Source organism: Anoplophora glabripennis, unplaced genomic scaffold (genome assembly GCF_000390285.2).
Source record: "Anoplophora glabripennis isolate ALB-LARVAE unplaced genomic scaffold, Agla_2.0 scaffold5, whole genome shotgun sequence".
NCBI classification, from domain to species: domain Eukaryota; kingdom Metazoa; phylum Arthropoda; class Insecta; order Coleoptera; family Cerambycidae; genus Anoplophora; species Anoplophora glabripennis.
Window position 1 is genome coordinate 1,415,353 of NW_019416525.1, and position 18,515 is coordinate 1,433,867.

General features: G+C 32.1%; 3 protein-coding genes across 9 annotated transcripts; 2 read left to right on the forward strand and 1 right to left on the reverse strand.

The window, feature by feature from the left end:
- Nucleotides 1-15: 15 nt before the first annotated feature.
- On the forward strand, nt 16-3,816 carry LOC108907439 (14-3-3 protein zeta). 6 transcript variants are annotated; one of them, XM_018711109.1, is made up of 6 exons: nt 16-159; nt 1,353-1,675; nt 1,853-1,976; nt 2,126-2,289; nt 2,794-2,910; nt 2,968-3,816. In XM_018711109.1, exons 2-6 carry the CDS (start codon nt 1,373-1,375, stop codon nt 3,004-3,006), a joined length of 747 nt encoding a protein of 248 aa, XP_018566625.1. In that variant the 5' UTR covers nt 16-159; nt 1,353-1,372; the 3' UTR covers nt 3,007-3,816. The 6 variants fall into 6 exon arrangements, with proteins under 6 accessions (XP_018566625.1, XP_018566628.1, XP_018566629.1 ...); XM_018711112.1 differs by having other exon boundaries at nt 63-159; nt 1,361-1,675; XM_018711113.1 differs by lacking the exons at nt 16-159; nt 2,126-2,289 and adding exons at nt 310-430; nt 2,412-2,575.
- Nucleotides 3,817-4,653: 837 nt separating this feature from the next.
- On the forward strand, nt 4,654-9,943 carry LOC108907488 (voltage-dependent calcium channel subunit alpha-2/delta-3). 2 transcript variants are annotated; one of them, XM_018711203.1, is made up of 19 exons: nt 4,654-4,773; nt 4,862-4,943; nt 5,037-5,147; nt 5,447-5,696; nt 5,850-5,981; nt 6,036-6,158; nt 6,307-6,554; nt 6,617-6,833; nt 6,884-7,029; nt 7,085-7,264; nt 7,319-7,393; nt 7,465-7,838; nt 7,887-8,035; nt 8,100-8,337; nt 8,538-8,799; nt 8,847-9,089; nt 9,210-9,487; nt 9,539-9,764; nt 9,818-9,943. In XM_018711203.1, exons 1-19 carry the CDS (start codon nt 4,694-4,696, stop codon nt 9,908-9,910), a joined length of 3,507 nt encoding a protein of 1,168 aa, XP_018566719.1. In that variant the 5' UTR covers nt 4,654-4,693; the 3' UTR covers nt 9,911-9,943. The 2 variants fall into 2 exon arrangements, with proteins under 2 accessions (XP_018566719.1, XP_018566720.1); XM_018711204.1 differs by lacking the exon at nt 8,847-9,089.
- Nucleotides 9,918-18,348, reverse strand: LOC108907487 (dual oxidase 2-like). The gene is made up of 20 exons (XM_018711202.2): nt 18,229-18,348; nt 17,662-17,916; nt 17,407-17,568; nt 17,152-17,327; nt 16,401-16,644; nt 15,638-16,332; nt 15,395-15,570; nt 14,965-15,284; nt 14,739-14,870; nt 13,619-14,324; nt 13,291-13,536; nt 12,991-13,232; nt 11,677-11,907; nt 11,523-11,616; nt 11,178-11,388; nt 10,997-11,117; nt 10,713-10,942; nt 10,495-10,650; nt 10,150-10,434; nt 9,918-10,095 (listed from the first exon to the last, which is right to left on the reverse strand). The coding sequence occupies exons 1-20, from the start codon at nt 18,281-18,283 to the stop codon at nt 9,973-9,975; spliced, it is 4,860 nt and encodes a 1,619-aa protein (XP_018566718.1). The 5' UTR covers nt 18,284-18,348; the 3' UTR covers nt 9,918-9,972.
- Nucleotides 18,349-18,515: the final 167 nt, after the last annotated feature.

An 18,515-nucleotide genomic window follows, 5' to 3' on the forward strand; every position in this document is an offset into this window, starting at 1 on the left:
TGAGTCTTTTTCTCCGTTGAGTTGGCTTCCCAACAAGTTATCCTTGTTTAACTGGTCTCTCGCAGCACCTATCCTCTTTTGTAAGTGAATTACTGCTGTTGGAAAGGAAAGTTTAGACCGATTTTCGAGTGGACATTTGATTTCTGGACGTCTGATATTGTAAGTAGTTTAGACTTATATTCGTTGGATTCAGTTGTATTGTTTAGAATATGTAGTAGGGTTGTACGAAAGAAGGAATATTAAAATTAATGAATGGTTGTTTTCTACTGCGCCGCCATGATTAAAGTCCGTGCATGACGATTTGTAAACCCCACATCGATCGTCGTAGTCGAGTCGTGATCAGTGATCTAGTCCTTACTCCTTATCGTTCATGCCAGTGTGTAGTCGGCGTCGGCTGCCAGAAAAATTAAGTAAATTATTGAAATAAGTTGTAAGTTTTTCATAATATTAGTTGCTGTGCTTAGTATAAATTAAAAATAGTGTTTCTGTAAAACCGTGGAGAATAGTTCGGCATATTTAACGGTTTTAAGAGTTTGTGTAACGGCCGAAAGATTGACCTTCAACGTTCGTATTTTTTGTGATAAACGCCGCTAACAATTTGTTATAAGGTTATTAAATATTGATATTTCTCGTCACCTTGCTTAAATATTTAATTGCTAATTGTTTAAGTGACGCAAGTATTACAACTTATTAAAAAAATAAAATTCCTTCGAATATATCATGTCTACGTTGCCGCCTTGCTTCAACACACGTTGAAACTGTTAACGCGTCGAAGGGGAGTTGCAAAATTGAATATAATATTTTAACCTTGTTCGATAATGCTACCGGTGTTCGGAAACATCAGCGGTTTTTTTGAAAATTTTTAATTTTTACTACGCATTACATTAAAAGGTGTGGCTGACGCCATATTGTCAATCGCCGGTGCTGTACAGAGTAGACGCAGTAGCCGTCTTTCTCTCTTGTGTCGCCTATTTGTCGTTGCCGGTTTTGGTTTTTCTCACTTTATCGACAGAAGGGGTGGAAATACCTTCCCGTTCTACCACATTCTGTTTGAAGGTATTACGAGTTCTATATTTAGAATATCGGGAAAATTTGTTATCTCGGGAAACCAAAATCGTACCAGAGAATTGTGTCGGATTTCCATTTAATAACTTTTATATTGCAAATTTTTGGCCGCGAGGTTCTAGAGATTTTCCACGCCTTAAAACAGTTTTAAGTCCGTTCTAGTCATTTTACTTTCTCGGATTATTGATCGTGTTCTAAACGTTATTTGAAAAAAAAAAAGTCAAAACTTGTACTAAACAATTAAACATTAAACAATTTTTTTTATATATTTGTGATTTAACTTTTAGATTTATAGTATTAGATCAAAATGTCTGCCCCCGATAAAGATGAACTAGTTCAAAGGGCTAAGCTTGCCGAGCAAGCCGAACGCTATGATGATATGGCCTCAGCGATGAAATCTGTAACGGAAACAGGAGTAGAACTCAGTAATGAAGAAAGGAACCTCCTCTCTGTTGCTTACAAAAATGTTGTCGGTGCCAGACGGTCATCGTGGAGAGTTATTTCTTCTATTGAACAAAAGACTGAAGGATCAGAACGCAAACAACAGATGGCCAAAGAATACAGAGAAAAAGTAGAAAAAGAATTAAGAGAGATCTGCGATGATGTTCTTGTAAGTGTACATTTGGTATTTTATTTTAATATTTCTACCTTTTGATGTGATGTAAATGATTTCATAACTTTCGTTCTTCTGAAAAGTTTTTGGAGAAGTATTTTTGCTGACTAAATATTTAATATAATATATATATTATTTTTTTTTTGATAAATTTTGACATCTTATAACTTTTAGGGACTTCTGGACAAATACCTGATCCCCAAAGCCAGCAACGCAGAATCAAAAGTATTTTACCTTAAGATGAAAGGTGATTACTACAGGTACCTCGCAGAAGTTGCCACAGGAGATACAAGAAATAGTAAGTATTCTTATTAATATACAGTTATCTTTGAACAAGCTTTCAATTTTTAAACTTTACACAATATTTTCAATTTGTAAGGTTTAAAGAGGAAGCCGATAATTTGTTTTGTTTTGGTGAGTTGTTACTAGTATTATTTGCACTTGCAGCTGTCGTGGACTACTCGCAAAAAGCATACCAGGATGCTTTTGAAATTTCAAAGGCCAAAATGACACCAACACATCCAATCAGATTGGGTCTCGCACTAAACTTCTCAGTTTTCTACTATGAGATATTAAATTCACCCGATAAAGCTTGTCAGTTAGCAAAACAGGTTAATATAATTTCTGTATTTTTCCACAGCAGGGGCAGAATTACACGGATGGCAATAGTCGAGGGCAATTTTAGACAGTTGTCATTAAATTAAAGAGTAATTTAATATATTTTCTTGTGTAGAAGTGGTGGATGACTCGCAAAAGGCGTATCAGGAGGCATTTGATATAGCGAAATCCAAAATGCAGTCCACACATCCTATTAGGCTAGGGCTGGCGCTAAATTTCTCGGTGTTTTATTATGAAATTATCAATTCACCTGCTCGAGCCTGCCACCTGGCTAAACAGGTTATTATTGTTTTTGTTAGTGTGACTTAATTACGATTTACTCTAACATATTGCCACTTTGTGATGTAATTCTGCCTGTTTACTAACTAGTATCTAGTTGCTTATTAACTAACAAATTAGTAGCAAGAATTTATGTGTTCTGTGAATGATGTTGCTTATTAAAGTTTGAGTAAATCAAATTTCTGGATGTTATTTGAGTATAATGTGATTTTCTATAGGCCTTCGATGATGCAATAGCAGAGTTGGACACATTAAATGAAGACTCCTATAAGGACAGCACCCTTATCATGCAGCTCCTCCGAGATAACCTCACACTCTGGACGAGTGATACGCAAGTATGTCAATGATGGGAGAAAGGAAGGTCTGTTTGTAAGAAACTTGTTCTGTTGCAGGGTGAAGCAGATGAGCCTCAGGAGGCGGGTGATAATTGAAGTGTGGCGTCCGTTTTTAAAACTATTCGTTAAAATGAAATTTCATGTAAGTTAACGTATTCGTGGAACTTGGTTGTGAAGTTTCATTGACAGTTTAAGTTTCACACGATGAAACTTTTGATATTTAACAATGTTTTTAGGAGATATGTAAATCGTTAAATTATATTTCACATTTTCACACAACCAGCATAATTTCCGCAACAAATATTTGAGCCATTTAATATATACATATTTGTACGTGTGTATATGTATAAATATATATATACACACACATACTTATATACATACATTGTTTTTTCTCATTCTTGCTGATAGTTGTGTGATTAAATGTCAATTCTCTGCATCAATTTGTTTTTATATTATACTAGAAGGTTTTTAATTTTATATGTTATATATATATCTATCTCCTTCATGAAGTGTACGTTTAATTGAAATTTCAGCACTTTTTAAGTTCTAACTTGTTAACTATTAAATTTATTATTTAATAACATTGTTTTAGTTTCTCTTTTTTTATTTTGTACTTTTCCATTGTTAAACATCTCCAAAAAAAAAAAAAGAATATACCTATTACCTCTTTATACTTTAAAAAGCCTTTACCTTTAGTCCACAAAATTTATTTGCACTCCGCTGCATGGGCTCGTTTCAGCCTGCCCCCTAAATCCCCCTATGTTTACCGTCAACACTCACTTTGGATGTGCTATATATAAATGTATGAATATGTATTAAAATAAAATGCTATCAAGCTCTATTTGTTTTCTGTTGTATCTGTCAAGTATAATTGTCAGATATGAATAAATTTTTCAAAACTCGCCTAGCTGGTTTAATTTAAATCACCCTGTGTTAATTGATATTGTAATTTTTTCTTAATTATAAACTATATTTGGGGGATGTATTGTCATTTATAAAACGAATAAAAGGCTTGATCAAATCCCTTGTGATAATTTTTTGTAATCCCTCTCAATGTAGGTTGAGGTAAGTAAAAATTAATTTTTTTCAAATATATATATATGAAGAAACTTGGCACTCTTGAATGTATTTTTTCTTTTATTAGAATGGATTCGTAATTTATTTAAAGCAAAATCAAAAAAATTTTTAAAGTAAAGGAGTTGTAAATAAAACGTTGCGTCCTAGGCAATTGCTGAAAAGTATCAATTTTATATTTATTACCCCAAAAATGATATAAATGAATTTTGGAAAATGCCAGTAAAATAACGATAGGATTCGTCTGTAGTTTAATGCATTTTTTTTAACCAGGGTAATAATTCATCCAGACCTAATTATTTGCTGTTAACTTCTATTTTAATGAAGAAAGTATATCCTATCTGCTACATTTTTATTAATAGATATTAAACTTTTTTGAGGTAACTAATTCATAATTAAAATACATGTGAGAAAATCACGAGATCTTGGCGTTTGCATTCAATTGTGCAAGCACAAACTATGGGAAAAATATTTGAAATTATCAGTTTAATCTGTTTAAATCAGTTAAATACAATATAAATTAATTGAAAATTTAAAGTGATTCTTTTATATTTAGGATTTGTAAAATCGTGTTGATCAGTTAGTTACATGGCTGATTCTAAAAATAAAATTGTTTATTTTTAAGGTTCTCCTTTCTATACTTAGTTCCTTCAGTATAAGTCTGAATAGAGCTACTAAGATGTGCTCAATATAAATTTTAAGAAAAATGTATATTAGAATAATATCCTTTTTTATTTTATTCAGTTTTGTTAGCAATATAAAATGTTCATCACCACAAGGTCGAGAGTGAGTATATTTCTCCGGATGTATACTAAATGAATTAATTTAAACAAAGTTTTGAACAAATGAGTTACTCGAAGTACATACATTTTAGAGTTTCGGAATGGGCTCGTGCTATTGGGCATGAATTGCGTTCTTTGGGGCAAGAAGTTACACTTTATGATGAAATAAAACAGGTTGGTTTTGAAGGAAATTATCAGTTTTATTTTTTTATAATACCTAAGTTTAAAGAAAAAGAAAGAACAGTTACGTTATAAATAACATTTTAGCGATATACATATTTAAAGGCAAAAGTAGGGAAAAACGATCCCCGGGCTTTGCTAGCTGAAGTTAAGGAAAATATTTCTAGAATGATCGATAGAAAAACAGATGCCATAAAGGTATATTTTTTGTAAAATCGCTACTAACACTTTGACTTTTATATGCCTCTAATACAGATGTACTATATATTTGCATGTCTAAAAATGACTATTAATTATAAACCAATTATAAATTATCCATTGATTTAAATTTCTATTAATTTACGTAAAACGGATATTTGAGTGAAGTTTTGTTGCTTATGTATGTTGCTGTAATCGTTCAATTTAGATTAGCACCTTTTTATACGACTCGCTTATCTGTATGTTTGCGACAGGGTCCTTATTTTCCTTTGTAAATTTACATGTTCGAAATATTTCAGTATATTCAAGAAAAAGCTGAGGAGGTGGCAGAATTATTTGAGTATAACCGCTCAGCTCCTTTCCAGTATTACAGTTCAAAATGGTCCTCAATTACTGGCGCTGAATCAATTATGAAAGTGCCCAAATCCTTATCTAAGAACAGACACATGTATATTAATTTGACACTAAACAATGATACCCACTTTTATAATCTACCTGTGAACACTAGTCATAGCTCAGTGCATGTGCCAACTAATGTATTTGATATGGGTATGTAGAATTTCAAATCGTATGTATAGCTATTTGGATTTAAAAATTATAAAATATTTGAATGTAATTTACCCATTTATCGATATATAATACCATAATATAGAATTAGGATTAGGGAAAAAAATGTTCATTAGATTAATTATTTTAACGTAGAAGATGCTGCGGCTTTTGCAATCCAGTGGTCGAAGGAACTAGATGAAGTTTTTATCGGAAATTATAATTCTGATCCAGCACTGTCTTGGCAATATTTTGGTAGCAGTTCGGGCATAATGCGGCATTATCCTGGTAAGGGTATTCATTTAAGTGGTATAAATATATATTTCTTAAATTTTCTCGTAGCAAAAAGGTGGGAAGATTATAAAAAAGATTTATTTGACTGTAGGATTAGAACTTGGTTTATTGAGGCAGCTACCTGTACGAAAGATGTTGTAATTTTGATGGATAACTCGGGTTCTATGAAAGGTTAGATCAATTTAAGTGGTATACTACAATCTCGGTACATGGTCCAGTGTTGTTTGTGACTTTCCATATTAAAAAAATCCTTAGTGATTTTGATATCAAATAACTTTATGAATAAGTTCCATTTGTATTTAGCTTAATCTTTTTTAAGGCATGGGGCACCATATAGGTTCTCTAACTGCTTCTAGTATCCTTGATACTTTCTCGAACAACGATTTTATAAACGTTCTTAACTACTCCTCTACTACAAGCCATACTATACCTTGCTTTGAAAGGAAGTTGGTTCAAGCCACTAGAGAGAATATTGAAATCTTCAGAAAAGCCATAGAACTGATGGAACCAGAAGGCAAAACCGATATAGCTCTGGCTCTTGAAACAGCCTTTGATTTACTTGACGATGTAAGTCCTAGATATAAAAAATAACATTCTTTTTTTGCTGATTTATATGTGGCACTCTTCAGTACAGAATGATAAGAGGCTGTAGTGAAAATAGCACTCACTGTAATCAAGCCATAATGATTATTACTGACGGGGTCAACTCAAATTTGAGTGACATTGTGCTGCGACGCAACCACTATAACAATGGATTACATATTCCCGTAAGGATTTTTACGTATTTAGTTGGAAAAGAAGTCACGAATGTAGAAGAAATCAAATGGCTATCGTGTGCTAATCGAGGTACAAAACAAGAGTCCACTAGAAAAAAAATTACGAGAATATATTTTTAGGGTACTACACACCTGTCCCTACACTGGAACAAGTGACATCGTCTGTGTTACAATACATAGGTGTTGTTGCTAGGCCTTTGGTACTTCAAGCAGAAAAAGAAGGTGAACATCCTGTGTCTTGGACACATGCCTACGTTGACAGAACGGTAATTTATGAACGTGTGCTCTAAAACTTTTAGTTGACTTAATATATTATTCTAGTATGATGATAAAAATGACAATCAAATAAATGAACCCTATAGATTGCTAACATCTGCTGCAATACCTTGCTATGACACAAAAATTAATAGAAAGAATGATACTAGAACAGCTTATTTATTGGGTGTTGCTGGTACCGATGTGCCATTGGATGAATTTAATAAAATGACACTACCTTACAAGGTAAATGAAATAATCAAATAAATTGAGTTTAATATTAAGCACCTTTCTTTTTAGATTGGTGTTAACGGTTATTCATTTATTGTTAGTAATAATGGTTATGTGCTTATGCATCCTGACTTAAGACCTGTGGTAAGTAAACATTTTTTTGGAGCTCTATGCACAGTAAATTACCAAATTTGTTCTTATTAAATTATTAAAAGTTTGAAGGCATACTAAAGGACAATTACAATAGTATAGATCTGACTCAAGTAGAGCAGCACAATGATCAGTTACCTGCTAGAGCCATCGGAGAGACTTTGAAGAATCTGAGGCAAGCTTTGGTGGATGGTAAAGAGGGCAGCCTTCACAATATTAGTTTGAGTTATCATTACGATGACATGAAACGCATATCAGAACAATATTACGATTATTATTATACTCCAATACAAAAAACTCCTTTTACTATTGGTATCGCTATTCCTACTAAATATGGAAGTTATTCACTTGAAGTAGACGATGAAATTCAAAGAAATAAAAATACCGGAGAAGATTTACTTTCATTTTTTAGTGGAAAGTGGAAAGTACACCCCAAGTGGTAAGTAATGCAATTTTTCCATATATTTATGACAAAAAAAAAATTTAGGGTCTACTGCAAATATCACTATCTAGAAGGTCATGAATTTGACACACCTGAGCAAGAATTAATTCATTTTTTGGGAAAAATGCGTGATAGAAATTTCCATTTTCAGTGGAAAAGCCAGTATGAAGGCAAAAAAGATAATCGTAACGAGGGTATGTTATATAAAATTTCAAGTTTTTGTGTTTTTTTTAAATCTTACTGTTTTATATTATTTAGTGACCGATGGTAGGAAAGAGGACGATTACTATTGTGACAAGCAGTTGGTGCAACGTTTAATATTCGATGCAAGAAACACCCACACATCTTATCGCAAAAAATTTCAATTCAAAATCAATAACTCGTCATTTCTTTTTTATAAACCTTCTCTGAGATTTGTAGCTACAATGAGTGGTTTAACTCGTTGGGAATACATTTTCGACCAAACCAATTCAGCTGATCCAAAATCTAAAAAAAAGTAAGAATAAAGATCAAGTACATAGAGATGCGAAACTGGGGGATCAATCTAAATTATAATTAATATAAGAGAATTGTAAAAAAAATTTTCTGAGAAATATAATAAGTAATTTGGTCATATTTTTATAAAAGTGTTTCTCATATTTTCGCATCATTATGTATTTAAACTACATTTATTATTACCAATTAGAGTGTTTTTAGAGAATTTGGGGACCTGCATCCGAGAGCTATAAACGAGAAGTGGTACAAAAATGCCGTTCTCCAACATCATTATGATAACGAGTCTTTTGTTTACTCTGTTCCATTTGACTGTGGTTTTACTGATATTGATCCTGTAGTCACAGGTAGTTATGCTATTTTTCCATCAGATGGTGGTCTTGAAGCACCTGGATCAGTAGTTGGTTTTCAGTTTAATCAAATCCAATTTAAAACAATGGTCAAAGCTAAATCGACAATTTTAACGGTAAATATTTTGAAAGCAAACGGCTGAAAATAATTTGAAAGTTTTAGAACCAATGTGAGGATTGCGAAAGTTGTAACAATTTAACTTGCTATGTAGTGGATAATTCCGGATATATTATTGTGTCTGACGACACAAATGATACCGGGAGATTTTTCGGAGAAGTTGAGGGAGATATTTTATATTCCATGCTCATAGAAAATATTTTCAAAAATATCACTGTGTTTGATTATCAAGCTTTATGCAAAATTGTTACTTCCAATGAAACAAGCGGAAGTTCTGACCTAATAACAGTAGGTTTTTCCATCTACTTATAATTAATTATAGGTCTAAATTGTTAGTTAAGAAATTAAAGGATTTATTAATTTTTTGTGGTAAGTAAATTCAGAATTTAATTTGCTGATGGGTTTTAGCCCCTTGCATATACAGGAGTATTTATAAGATGGATATTTGCCCAAATTATCTATTTTCTCATGGAACTAAACTTATACAGCCTTCTAGAACAAATAGCTGTGTATGCACAAGAAGACAGTACTAATGGTAATATATATGCCGAAGATAACGAAGAATTCCTACCCAGCAACAAAAATGAATATTATGCTTGCGAAAAAGAAATCATTTTATATGTTTTACAACAAGAAATATTCAACAAGGAAAATTTTACAGGGGAAATTTACACACCTAATATAAGGTGAGAGAGAGTAAGATATTTTTGTCCCTACTTCTATATTTTCGTTTTTAGGAACTACTATGTGAAAAAAATTCCCTATAGCAACTTGATTTTTGTGGCTATAAATAATACTATGAAGGATACAAAGTTTTCGTTTAGTACAGCACCTAGACAAATCACAAAGGAACCTATTTTTACACAACAGCAGATGAATTCTACATTGTTACCTTGTCAGAAACTAGAACTGAACAACTTGTCAAGGAGACACCTTACAGGATGTTACAATGAACATCCACTGGTAGGTTAAAACAATAATGAAAATTCAGTACTTTATTAAATGTACATTTTCAGGAACATGAAATTATAGATTGTGGTCGAGCCAGTTACATTAAAATTAATCTGTTTTTGTATACGTTTCTGTTAAGTATAAAACTTTATATATAATTATTATTCAAATTAAATTTGAAGTCAAATGTACTTAAACATTATAATGTTTAAAATACATATTAAAAATTTTTAAAATGGTGTTCAAATCTCTGTTCAGTTTGTAAATTGATTTGGCTGCAAGCGTGATCAACTGCCGTTGTCATAGAAGGTGGCCCGCAGCTGAAAACTCCTATTCGTTGGGCCTGAAACCGATCACAGTAAGATTATAAAAAAAAATATGATAACTAACAACTTACCGACTCGTGTATGTATTGCACAGTTCTGAAAAACTGAGAAAATTCCGGTCGCCCAAAATGTGTAACTGCTCTCAAATTGGTAAATAAAGACTTATTTGCGACTCTTTGGTAGTGTCGTTCACAAATATACAGCAGAATAGTTCTTAAGTCGAATTTTTCATAGAACTGAGTTATGAATATGTGGCAGCTCACAAAATTTTTGGTATCTTTAGATTCTACGTCTCTTATTATGTCAACCAACCACTCAAATTGTTTCTGAGTCCTAGACACCCAAATGAAGTATACCTGTGAATTATTCGATTATTTGTGTTTGTTTATAGTTGGACCGACCGAGTTGGTACCTACCTTTTTACAGCGTGTTCTTAGTTTGTTGGCGCTATAAGACACATCCTTTAAAATGCTTGCAAAAGGTGTTACCCCTATTCCCCCTCCTATTAAAATTGCTATATCGTATGTGTTCCAGTCTTGATGACCTTCTCCGTAAGGACCGTCTAAATATATCTTAAAAAAAAATTAAAACTTTATACTCTACGAGGACAAGCTGTAATAAAAATTGTTATTACCTTCGGTAGTTTTGTATCGTTAGTGGTACTATTATCGTATATACTTCTAATATGCATGGTCCATGGCCCCACCGCACGAATATGTAAAGTCAAAGTTTCTTCGTTGGGGGCGGAAGACAGTGTAAACGGATGGTATTCGCTCCTGTTAAGTTCTAAACAAGCTATTCTAACCCATTGACCAGCTTTGTATTGAAAATTTTCTGGTTTTTGGAATTCTAATTTAGTAACATCTAAAAAAAATATATAGTAATTTATTTCAAGGCAGTTCTTCATTGAAGACTTACTGGAAGGTAGAATTTCTGCGTGTATTACCGGAATTTCAATTTTCTTCCTGCTAACGCTTATCAATGTGTCCAGTGTGAATAATATTAAAGGTCCAAGAAGGAAATAATACGTAAAAGGTGGCTAAAAAAAATACAAATAGCAAAATAAAACTTTCTTGTGTATTATTAAGTTAAATCTTACTTGAATGAGTCTTCCAGTGCCATGTAAAATTAGTAATATAAAAAATACGGGATAAAGGTTGTGAGTGTACCAAAACCAATTGTAAATTTTTCTTCTTATAATTGGCAGTGTGAACATATACATGACACAAAATACTAAAGTTACTAATACACCGGTAAGTCCGGTCATAGTTTGCCAGCACCAGTAGTGAAATTTCGGCAGTTCATGTGTCCTGAAATTTTATTATGGCAAACAATTGATAGAATATATACATCAAACATGTTAAAAACTCTTTAAAGATGTTTTTCTTTTTCATAAATTTTAGTTATTCTTTAATTAATGTTAAAATGTTACTGGAATACTTACGAATGGAAATAATTTCTGAAAAGACAAGTCAAATCATCTGCTGTCTGTGTCGATATATGATAAAAATTGAAAGCATGGCCTACGATGTGTATAACTAAGAAAAAAAAACAAAGATATCGGACGGCCTCAAAACTCTAAATTAGTCAATACATACTTGTGAATGCAAATGCCCAAAGAGCAATATACTTATGAAATTCAACAGATGCATCAAAAGGAAAATAATTGTTTACTACGGTATCTCTCAAATAAGTAATAGTGTTTCTGCACATCGTTACTAATAATGAAGAATAAGTGAACATCATAGCGGAAGCAGCACCCCTAGTGATGGTCACTCCATATCCGGCTATCCTCCTTAATCCAGAATGCTCTCGCTCAACGGTATAGTCTATAACACAAAAGTAACAGTAAAAAAAACTATTGTTGATAAAATTCAAATGTTATAAGTTTAAGCTCAACTCCATATGGCAATATATAAAAAGGAATAATAATAAGAGAAACTTTTTTTCCGATTTATGCATTAATTCAAATCGCCCGCCATTTCTCATTAGTTCAAATAATTCACTAAAACATTCTGATTGGCTCCAAATGACCGCCAATAAGTCTTTTTCAAAAGACAAACAAGCTGTCTAATGTTTTTTAAAAAGTTTTTCGTCTCATTTTTTTATTAGTTTTTCCTTCGATTTTAGTGGGTAATGCAAGTGTATATTGCTGTACCTACATATGCTAACTGCAGTCAATGAAATAAATAAATAATATATTAAATTGCATAGGTAACTATGAAAGTTTGATAGTATCTATTTTCGTCGGTAGGCGCGTGACAATCCACGGGAAACAGACAAGTTATAAATTCATTTGTTTTTTGATATTTAATAATTAATCAAAAGTGTTATTGTTAATATTATCTTATAATTATGGCATATCGCGTTTTATTTAAAATATAGTAGCTTCCATCTGAAGCGTCGTTAAAATTCATTTGAAGTTAGTGTAAACCAAAACTGCATTTTTCACATAAAAAGCTATAAAAGTAGTGGAAATCTATTAAAATGTGATTAAATCGAGTTTGTTTTAAAATTTACTAATCATATATGAATTAATTATCTCTTTATTCCCGTAATAATTGCATTAACTGAACATCGTTTTTTCGCGTTAAGGAGCATATAAAATTTGTAATCAAAATTTCATTAGTTAAGAAAGTTGACTTATAGATAACTAGTTATTAAAACAAGAAAGATTAATTAAAATAAGTGTGAGAATACCAAACATTTTGTGATTGTGATGTCATCGATTGCTATATATTGAATTTCAAATAACATTGAGGTAAGTTTAAAATTTAAGTTTCCCACATTTTCTGTCTAGTTCAGTTTGAAACTTTTATTTTGCATTTAAAAATTGGAAATACAGGATCATTTAGACAGTTCTCTTTTCAACTACTTTAAGAAACAAACAAATATAAATAACAAACACTTACAGTAGGCCCTTTCAGCAAAAATAGCGAGTAAGATGAATGTATAAAGAGTCATCCAAAAAATCTCTTTAGACTTTAACTCTATAAATCGCAATATTGCATGAATTCTTCCCGTTGTGGTACTTCTATCCTGAATTCTTATCAATTCTTCTTGACGCTCATCAATAATTCTGCTTTCATTCGTATCACCACCATTTTCAGTACTACTTTGTCCTTCAAACCGAGCTTGAATTTCCTGATGACTCCTTAAATTAAATAATATTAAAAATTAAAATACAAAAATACACATTAATAAATATTTACTGATAAATATTTTCTATGGTTGTTTTTGCATCCTGTAGAAACGATCCACGGTCTTGTTTTTTAATGCCTTTAAACCCTAGTTTGGCCGTATTTAAATTTTTTATGTCCTCCCCAATCATTTTCTTGAAATCCTCAAAGGTCAAATTATTTTTTTTATGTGCTATTCCTGCTTGTTCCAACATGTGATTCACAGTTTTGTGAATGTCCTCGTCATCAACTTTACCACCAACTGTTTCTAAGAAAGATCTAAAACCAGAAAATATAACGTACTAGAACCAGTCTTGAGTGTTTATTAAAAAAAAGTTGGTATGTGATCTAGAAAACTTACTTAATCATAGTAACAAAGTCTTCTTGTTTGAGTTCACCAGTGCTGTCTATATCGTACATGTCGAAAAGCAACTTGGCTTTTTGTTCCTCATCTCCATTGGCAAATATAATGAGCAAGTCTACAAATTCTCTGAAAGATATGAAACCATTTTTATCCTTGTCGATTAAAGAGAACATCCTCTTCACGAATTCATTGTTAGAACTCATGCTAAGAGAATCTGCGAATTCACATATGGTCAGCTCAGTGTCTATTACTTCTTTTGCAACATAAGCGTCTACTCTAAGTATTTCATTTTTGGAGTGTTTTATTTTGAAAGCTTGAGCGAAAACTACTCTGAAGAACATTTCCAATCTTTTTTGGCGATCATCCTTGGTTAAAATTATTTTAAGTGCCGAATTCCAATTCAAGTTTATCGTTTCCGTTTCAAGAACTTCACCTATGAAGGATTCATTGAACTCTTTTAAAAAGTGATCCCTTAAGTAATCCGTTTCAAATTTTAAAACCAAGTCATAATTGTGTATGCACTGTATAACCAGCGTGGGTTCATCTGTGACGTTAACTATTTTCATTTTGCTCTTCCCATGAGTAAAATCCAATGCTCGAAGCACTTTACCATCATAGCATGTCACGCAGATCTGTTTGTTGTCTTGTTTCAAAATTACCACTACTTTCCTGAGAGGATATTTCTTCCCTATCCATTCATTTACTTAAAAAATGGTTAATATCCAAATAAATAGAAATAAAATGTAAGACAACGTATAGTTTCAGACAAGTAGCAACATTTGAAATGAGTAAATAAGTCAGGTAGAAGTTGAAATAATAATAATACAGGGAGTCTGGAAGCGAATGGGGCATACTTCAATAAAATAAACCTATTTAGATCTAGATATCTTAGTGCAATTTTGCTTTCTCAAGAAATCACGGGCCTTCAAAAAAATTTGTTTTATTCCATTTTTTTAAGGCAACCCTGTTACTTCTTTAAAGATGAATGCCCCATTCACTTCCGGATATCTTCTACATTACGGTATAATTTTTTTTGCATATCAAGTTAATGTATCAGTTGAAAACTACTAAATTATTAAATGTTAACAAGTAGATATTGAAATGCTTCAACACTTACCAACAAAATGTGGATATCTCGTACGTTTCTCATTTTTAAGAGAATATCTTTGATTTTCTAAATTTCTGGCATTCAATTTACCAATATTTTTCTCTTTTAATTTTATGAGTAAGTATACAACACCGGCAGTTCCTAAAATAAAATTGATATAGTTACAAAGGTGTAAACTAGTTAAAACTGTTCGCGATCGAAAGATATTTCCTACAAATTTATAATATTGTATTACCTATGACAAAAGTACCGATGCCAATGAAGGTAAATATATATGAGATTTCACTGTTGTTCATATAGTCGTATGTACCAGGTTCAGTGCAGTTTTCTTTTAAAAGTGCTTCATTCAGCTGTTGCAAATGATAAAATTCCCCATCGCTACCTTTTGTTGTGAATTTTGTCAAAGAACATTTTGCAATCAAATCACTGTCATTTATCTTTGGAGCTCTAAATGCAAATTTTGGTATGTCATTTGCGTCCATCTTTGTAACAGCCATAAGCACGTCATAAATGGTGAGATCTTTTATTCTTTGTATTTCATCTGTAGTAAATAATCTAAAATAACACTGAATATAAGAAGTAAAGTCATGTAAATTAAAAAAGAAGTAAAATCTGATAGTGTGATGCAAATCTTTCATTATTGTTGCTGCAATTCTGTTACTTACTCGTTTTGTGTATTTTCAAACCAGAACCTATCACCGTCTCTGATTCTTATAAACTGATCAAAGATAACTTTTGCAAATAATTCCCCTGGTCCGTCACGTGTTTCCAAAATTCCTCCTATCCACGGGTCTATATTGTTTATATTATTTTTATATAATGACATAAGTTTGGTTTTAATCTAAAAAAATAAAATAATATATTTTGAAACTTTAAAACCTTTATTTAAACAAAACAAACATACTTACCTCATTTGAAACGCTAAAGTTATTAAAATCTGTATATGGTTTTAAACCAAATGCTTTTCTTGCAGAATTAAAATCAGGCAGTCCATGGTCTCTACCTCTTTGTATATTAATTGCCATCAAATCCCTTCTAGGAAACTCCAAAGGTCCGAAAACATTTCCACGTAAATCGGGGACAATAACATGGTCTTCCTTTTCTGTTAATTGCACCGACATACCCATTAAAAGTCTATCTATGTCAAGAAATTCTTTTTCCTCTGTTCTATTCAGAATGGGTTCTTGGGGTCTCCAAAATATGTTACAAGTCCTTACTGCAGGTTTATTCCATGAATTAAACCTTGTTTTACAACCATTTCGAATATAATCACGAAGGTAGACACCTGGTACTACCAGAGTATGACCAAATCTGAAAGCTGCTGACTGAAAGAACTGATCTATTTGAGGATCTACGCTTGGATCATATTTATCATAATTATATGCATTTTTCGATATACTTAGAAGTACTGGTAACCATTCATACATTACTATATTCTGCTGGGTCGCTATAACCCATTTTCGGGCTTCATTGTAAATTTTTTCACTAGACCATTTAGGATGGTGGTGTCGGATTCTTTTTGCTAAGTAGTTGTGCCAACGGAACCACATTATTCCAAAACTTAGCAGGAAAGCATTTTCATTGCCTCTGGGATTTCCCAACTCTGTAATTTTACAATATATCTTTTAATACAGTTTGCTGTTTAGTAGGAGAACTCTATTAATAACTTACTAAAAAATCTATTGACTTTTGCGGTTTCGTGCATCTTAGTGTAATGAGCATGATAAATTGGAGGGGGTGGATTAGCCATGGGAAGTCTATGGGTGTTGTATTCTGGGAACAATTCGTTCTCAGAAGAAGCTAACAGACCATATTGATCCATAGATCCATTTTGATAAGTTCTCAGCTGATCAGACCACAATTTTGTTGTACCATAGAATAAACCCCCATCGAAATACGGAGTTATTTCGTTTAACTATAAATAAAATTGCAAATAAGTTTTAGTATTTTAAGAGATACATACGATTAAAAGTATTAAAGACACAGTGTCTAGGGACGTTTTAAGGCTGTTATACTTTGGTATATTCCAGTCAGTCTTAACATAAGAACTAATTTACTGGGGGTCAACAGCGTCAGTGAGTCGGGTTTTTTTACATTCGAAAGAGGGTAATAAGATATATGACGGATTAATCAATGAAAACATCATGCAGAACATTATTTAACGAGCTTGGTATAACGACTTTGCCATCGCTATATATTTATTCACTTCAGAGCCCTGGATACATAGGAATAAAGGTATATAACCATGCAACCGTACTTCATAAATGTTTCGAAGAGGGAGACAATATAACAATATTTAAGAAAAAATTTAAACATTTAGTTACGAAATGTTTTTAGAATGTGGATGAGTTTTTTCTGTATGTTCTAAGACGAAATAAATCTATCTATCTATCTATCTATCTATCTATCTATCTATCTATACCTGTTGTCTTGGGTTATTCGGGCTATATCCAGTGCGCATGTCATAACGAGTTCTTAGCACCGGCATTTCTGTGTGGTACTTCCTATACTTATGTTTTTCCGGAATTTTTATGTTAAAATATTCCGGCGGACAAGCTGGTCTTTGAGCGTCCAATATCTCTTCCACTACTTGTTGACCTTTGAATAAAAAAGAAATATAATTTGATACATTATTGGATATTTTAATTTTTATCTTATTTAAAAGAGCTTATCTTACCAAAAAATAAGAATAATGCATTTCTTCCTTTTTGTGACATTTGACCAATATCCCCATTTAGCAATTGATCGCTGAGTTCGATAGGATTCGGCCTGTCATATCCGGAAGGTTCGTAGCTACCGTCCTTGTAAGCAGCAGGCCACCTCCTCAGAAGGGGTTTATCTAAAGATTGTCATTGAAATATTTTTATTACTTAAACTTAAAGTAATTGCATTTGTCTTAAGTACTACCAAAAACATTCATTTTGGCTCTTACCGATAGCTCCTAAGTCGGGTACCGCAATGTTGTTATAAAATCCGTCATATCCTTCATATTCATAATGTCTTTCTTTTGGAGGAGCACTGTCGTTCCCCCAATTTCCATTTAACAACCAGTCAGCTAATCTGTTTCTAATTTTGTCCTTATCCTTATACAATCCAGGCCAATGTTCTCCGCTAGGTTTCTCTTTATGATTCGGAGGAGGAGGAGAAGGTGGAGGGTTTACAGTTTTGTTCGTATTTGGTACTTGTGCTATTAAAATACGAAAGATATACATTTTAGTTGGTATACAGGTACCATTACACGTACGAGTTCACTCAGTTCAAAAATGGATATGTACTAAGTTTTTATGAAATGTATATTATTCTTGAAAGTATAGCTATAGGAATAAACTAGAAATAAAAACTGAATAAATAAACAAACAAACTAAAATAGAAAAATGGAAACTACTGTTTTGACCATTTAAATTAAAATAAATTCCTATATCCGATCAACGTTTTTATTTCCCTCAATAGTTGAAACGTCATGTTTAGTTGTTAATACGGAAAAAATATAATTACTTACCTTTAATGCTAACACCGAAAATTAACAACAGAAATGTCAGTACTGTAAGCTGCATGGTTACACTTACATATGCATCTTTCCATATGTGATAGCTCTATTTAACAATTTGCAGGAAACCACAGATAACATATCTGTTGGTATTTTCTGTTTCAGTATCCTGATGTATAACTAAACTATTGGTGTTTTATAAATAAAATTAAAATTATATCAGACTGGAGTGTAAATATAATATACAGTGTTGTAAATTTGAGGTTCTATTGGTAGGATAAATGAAACGCAGTATTAAA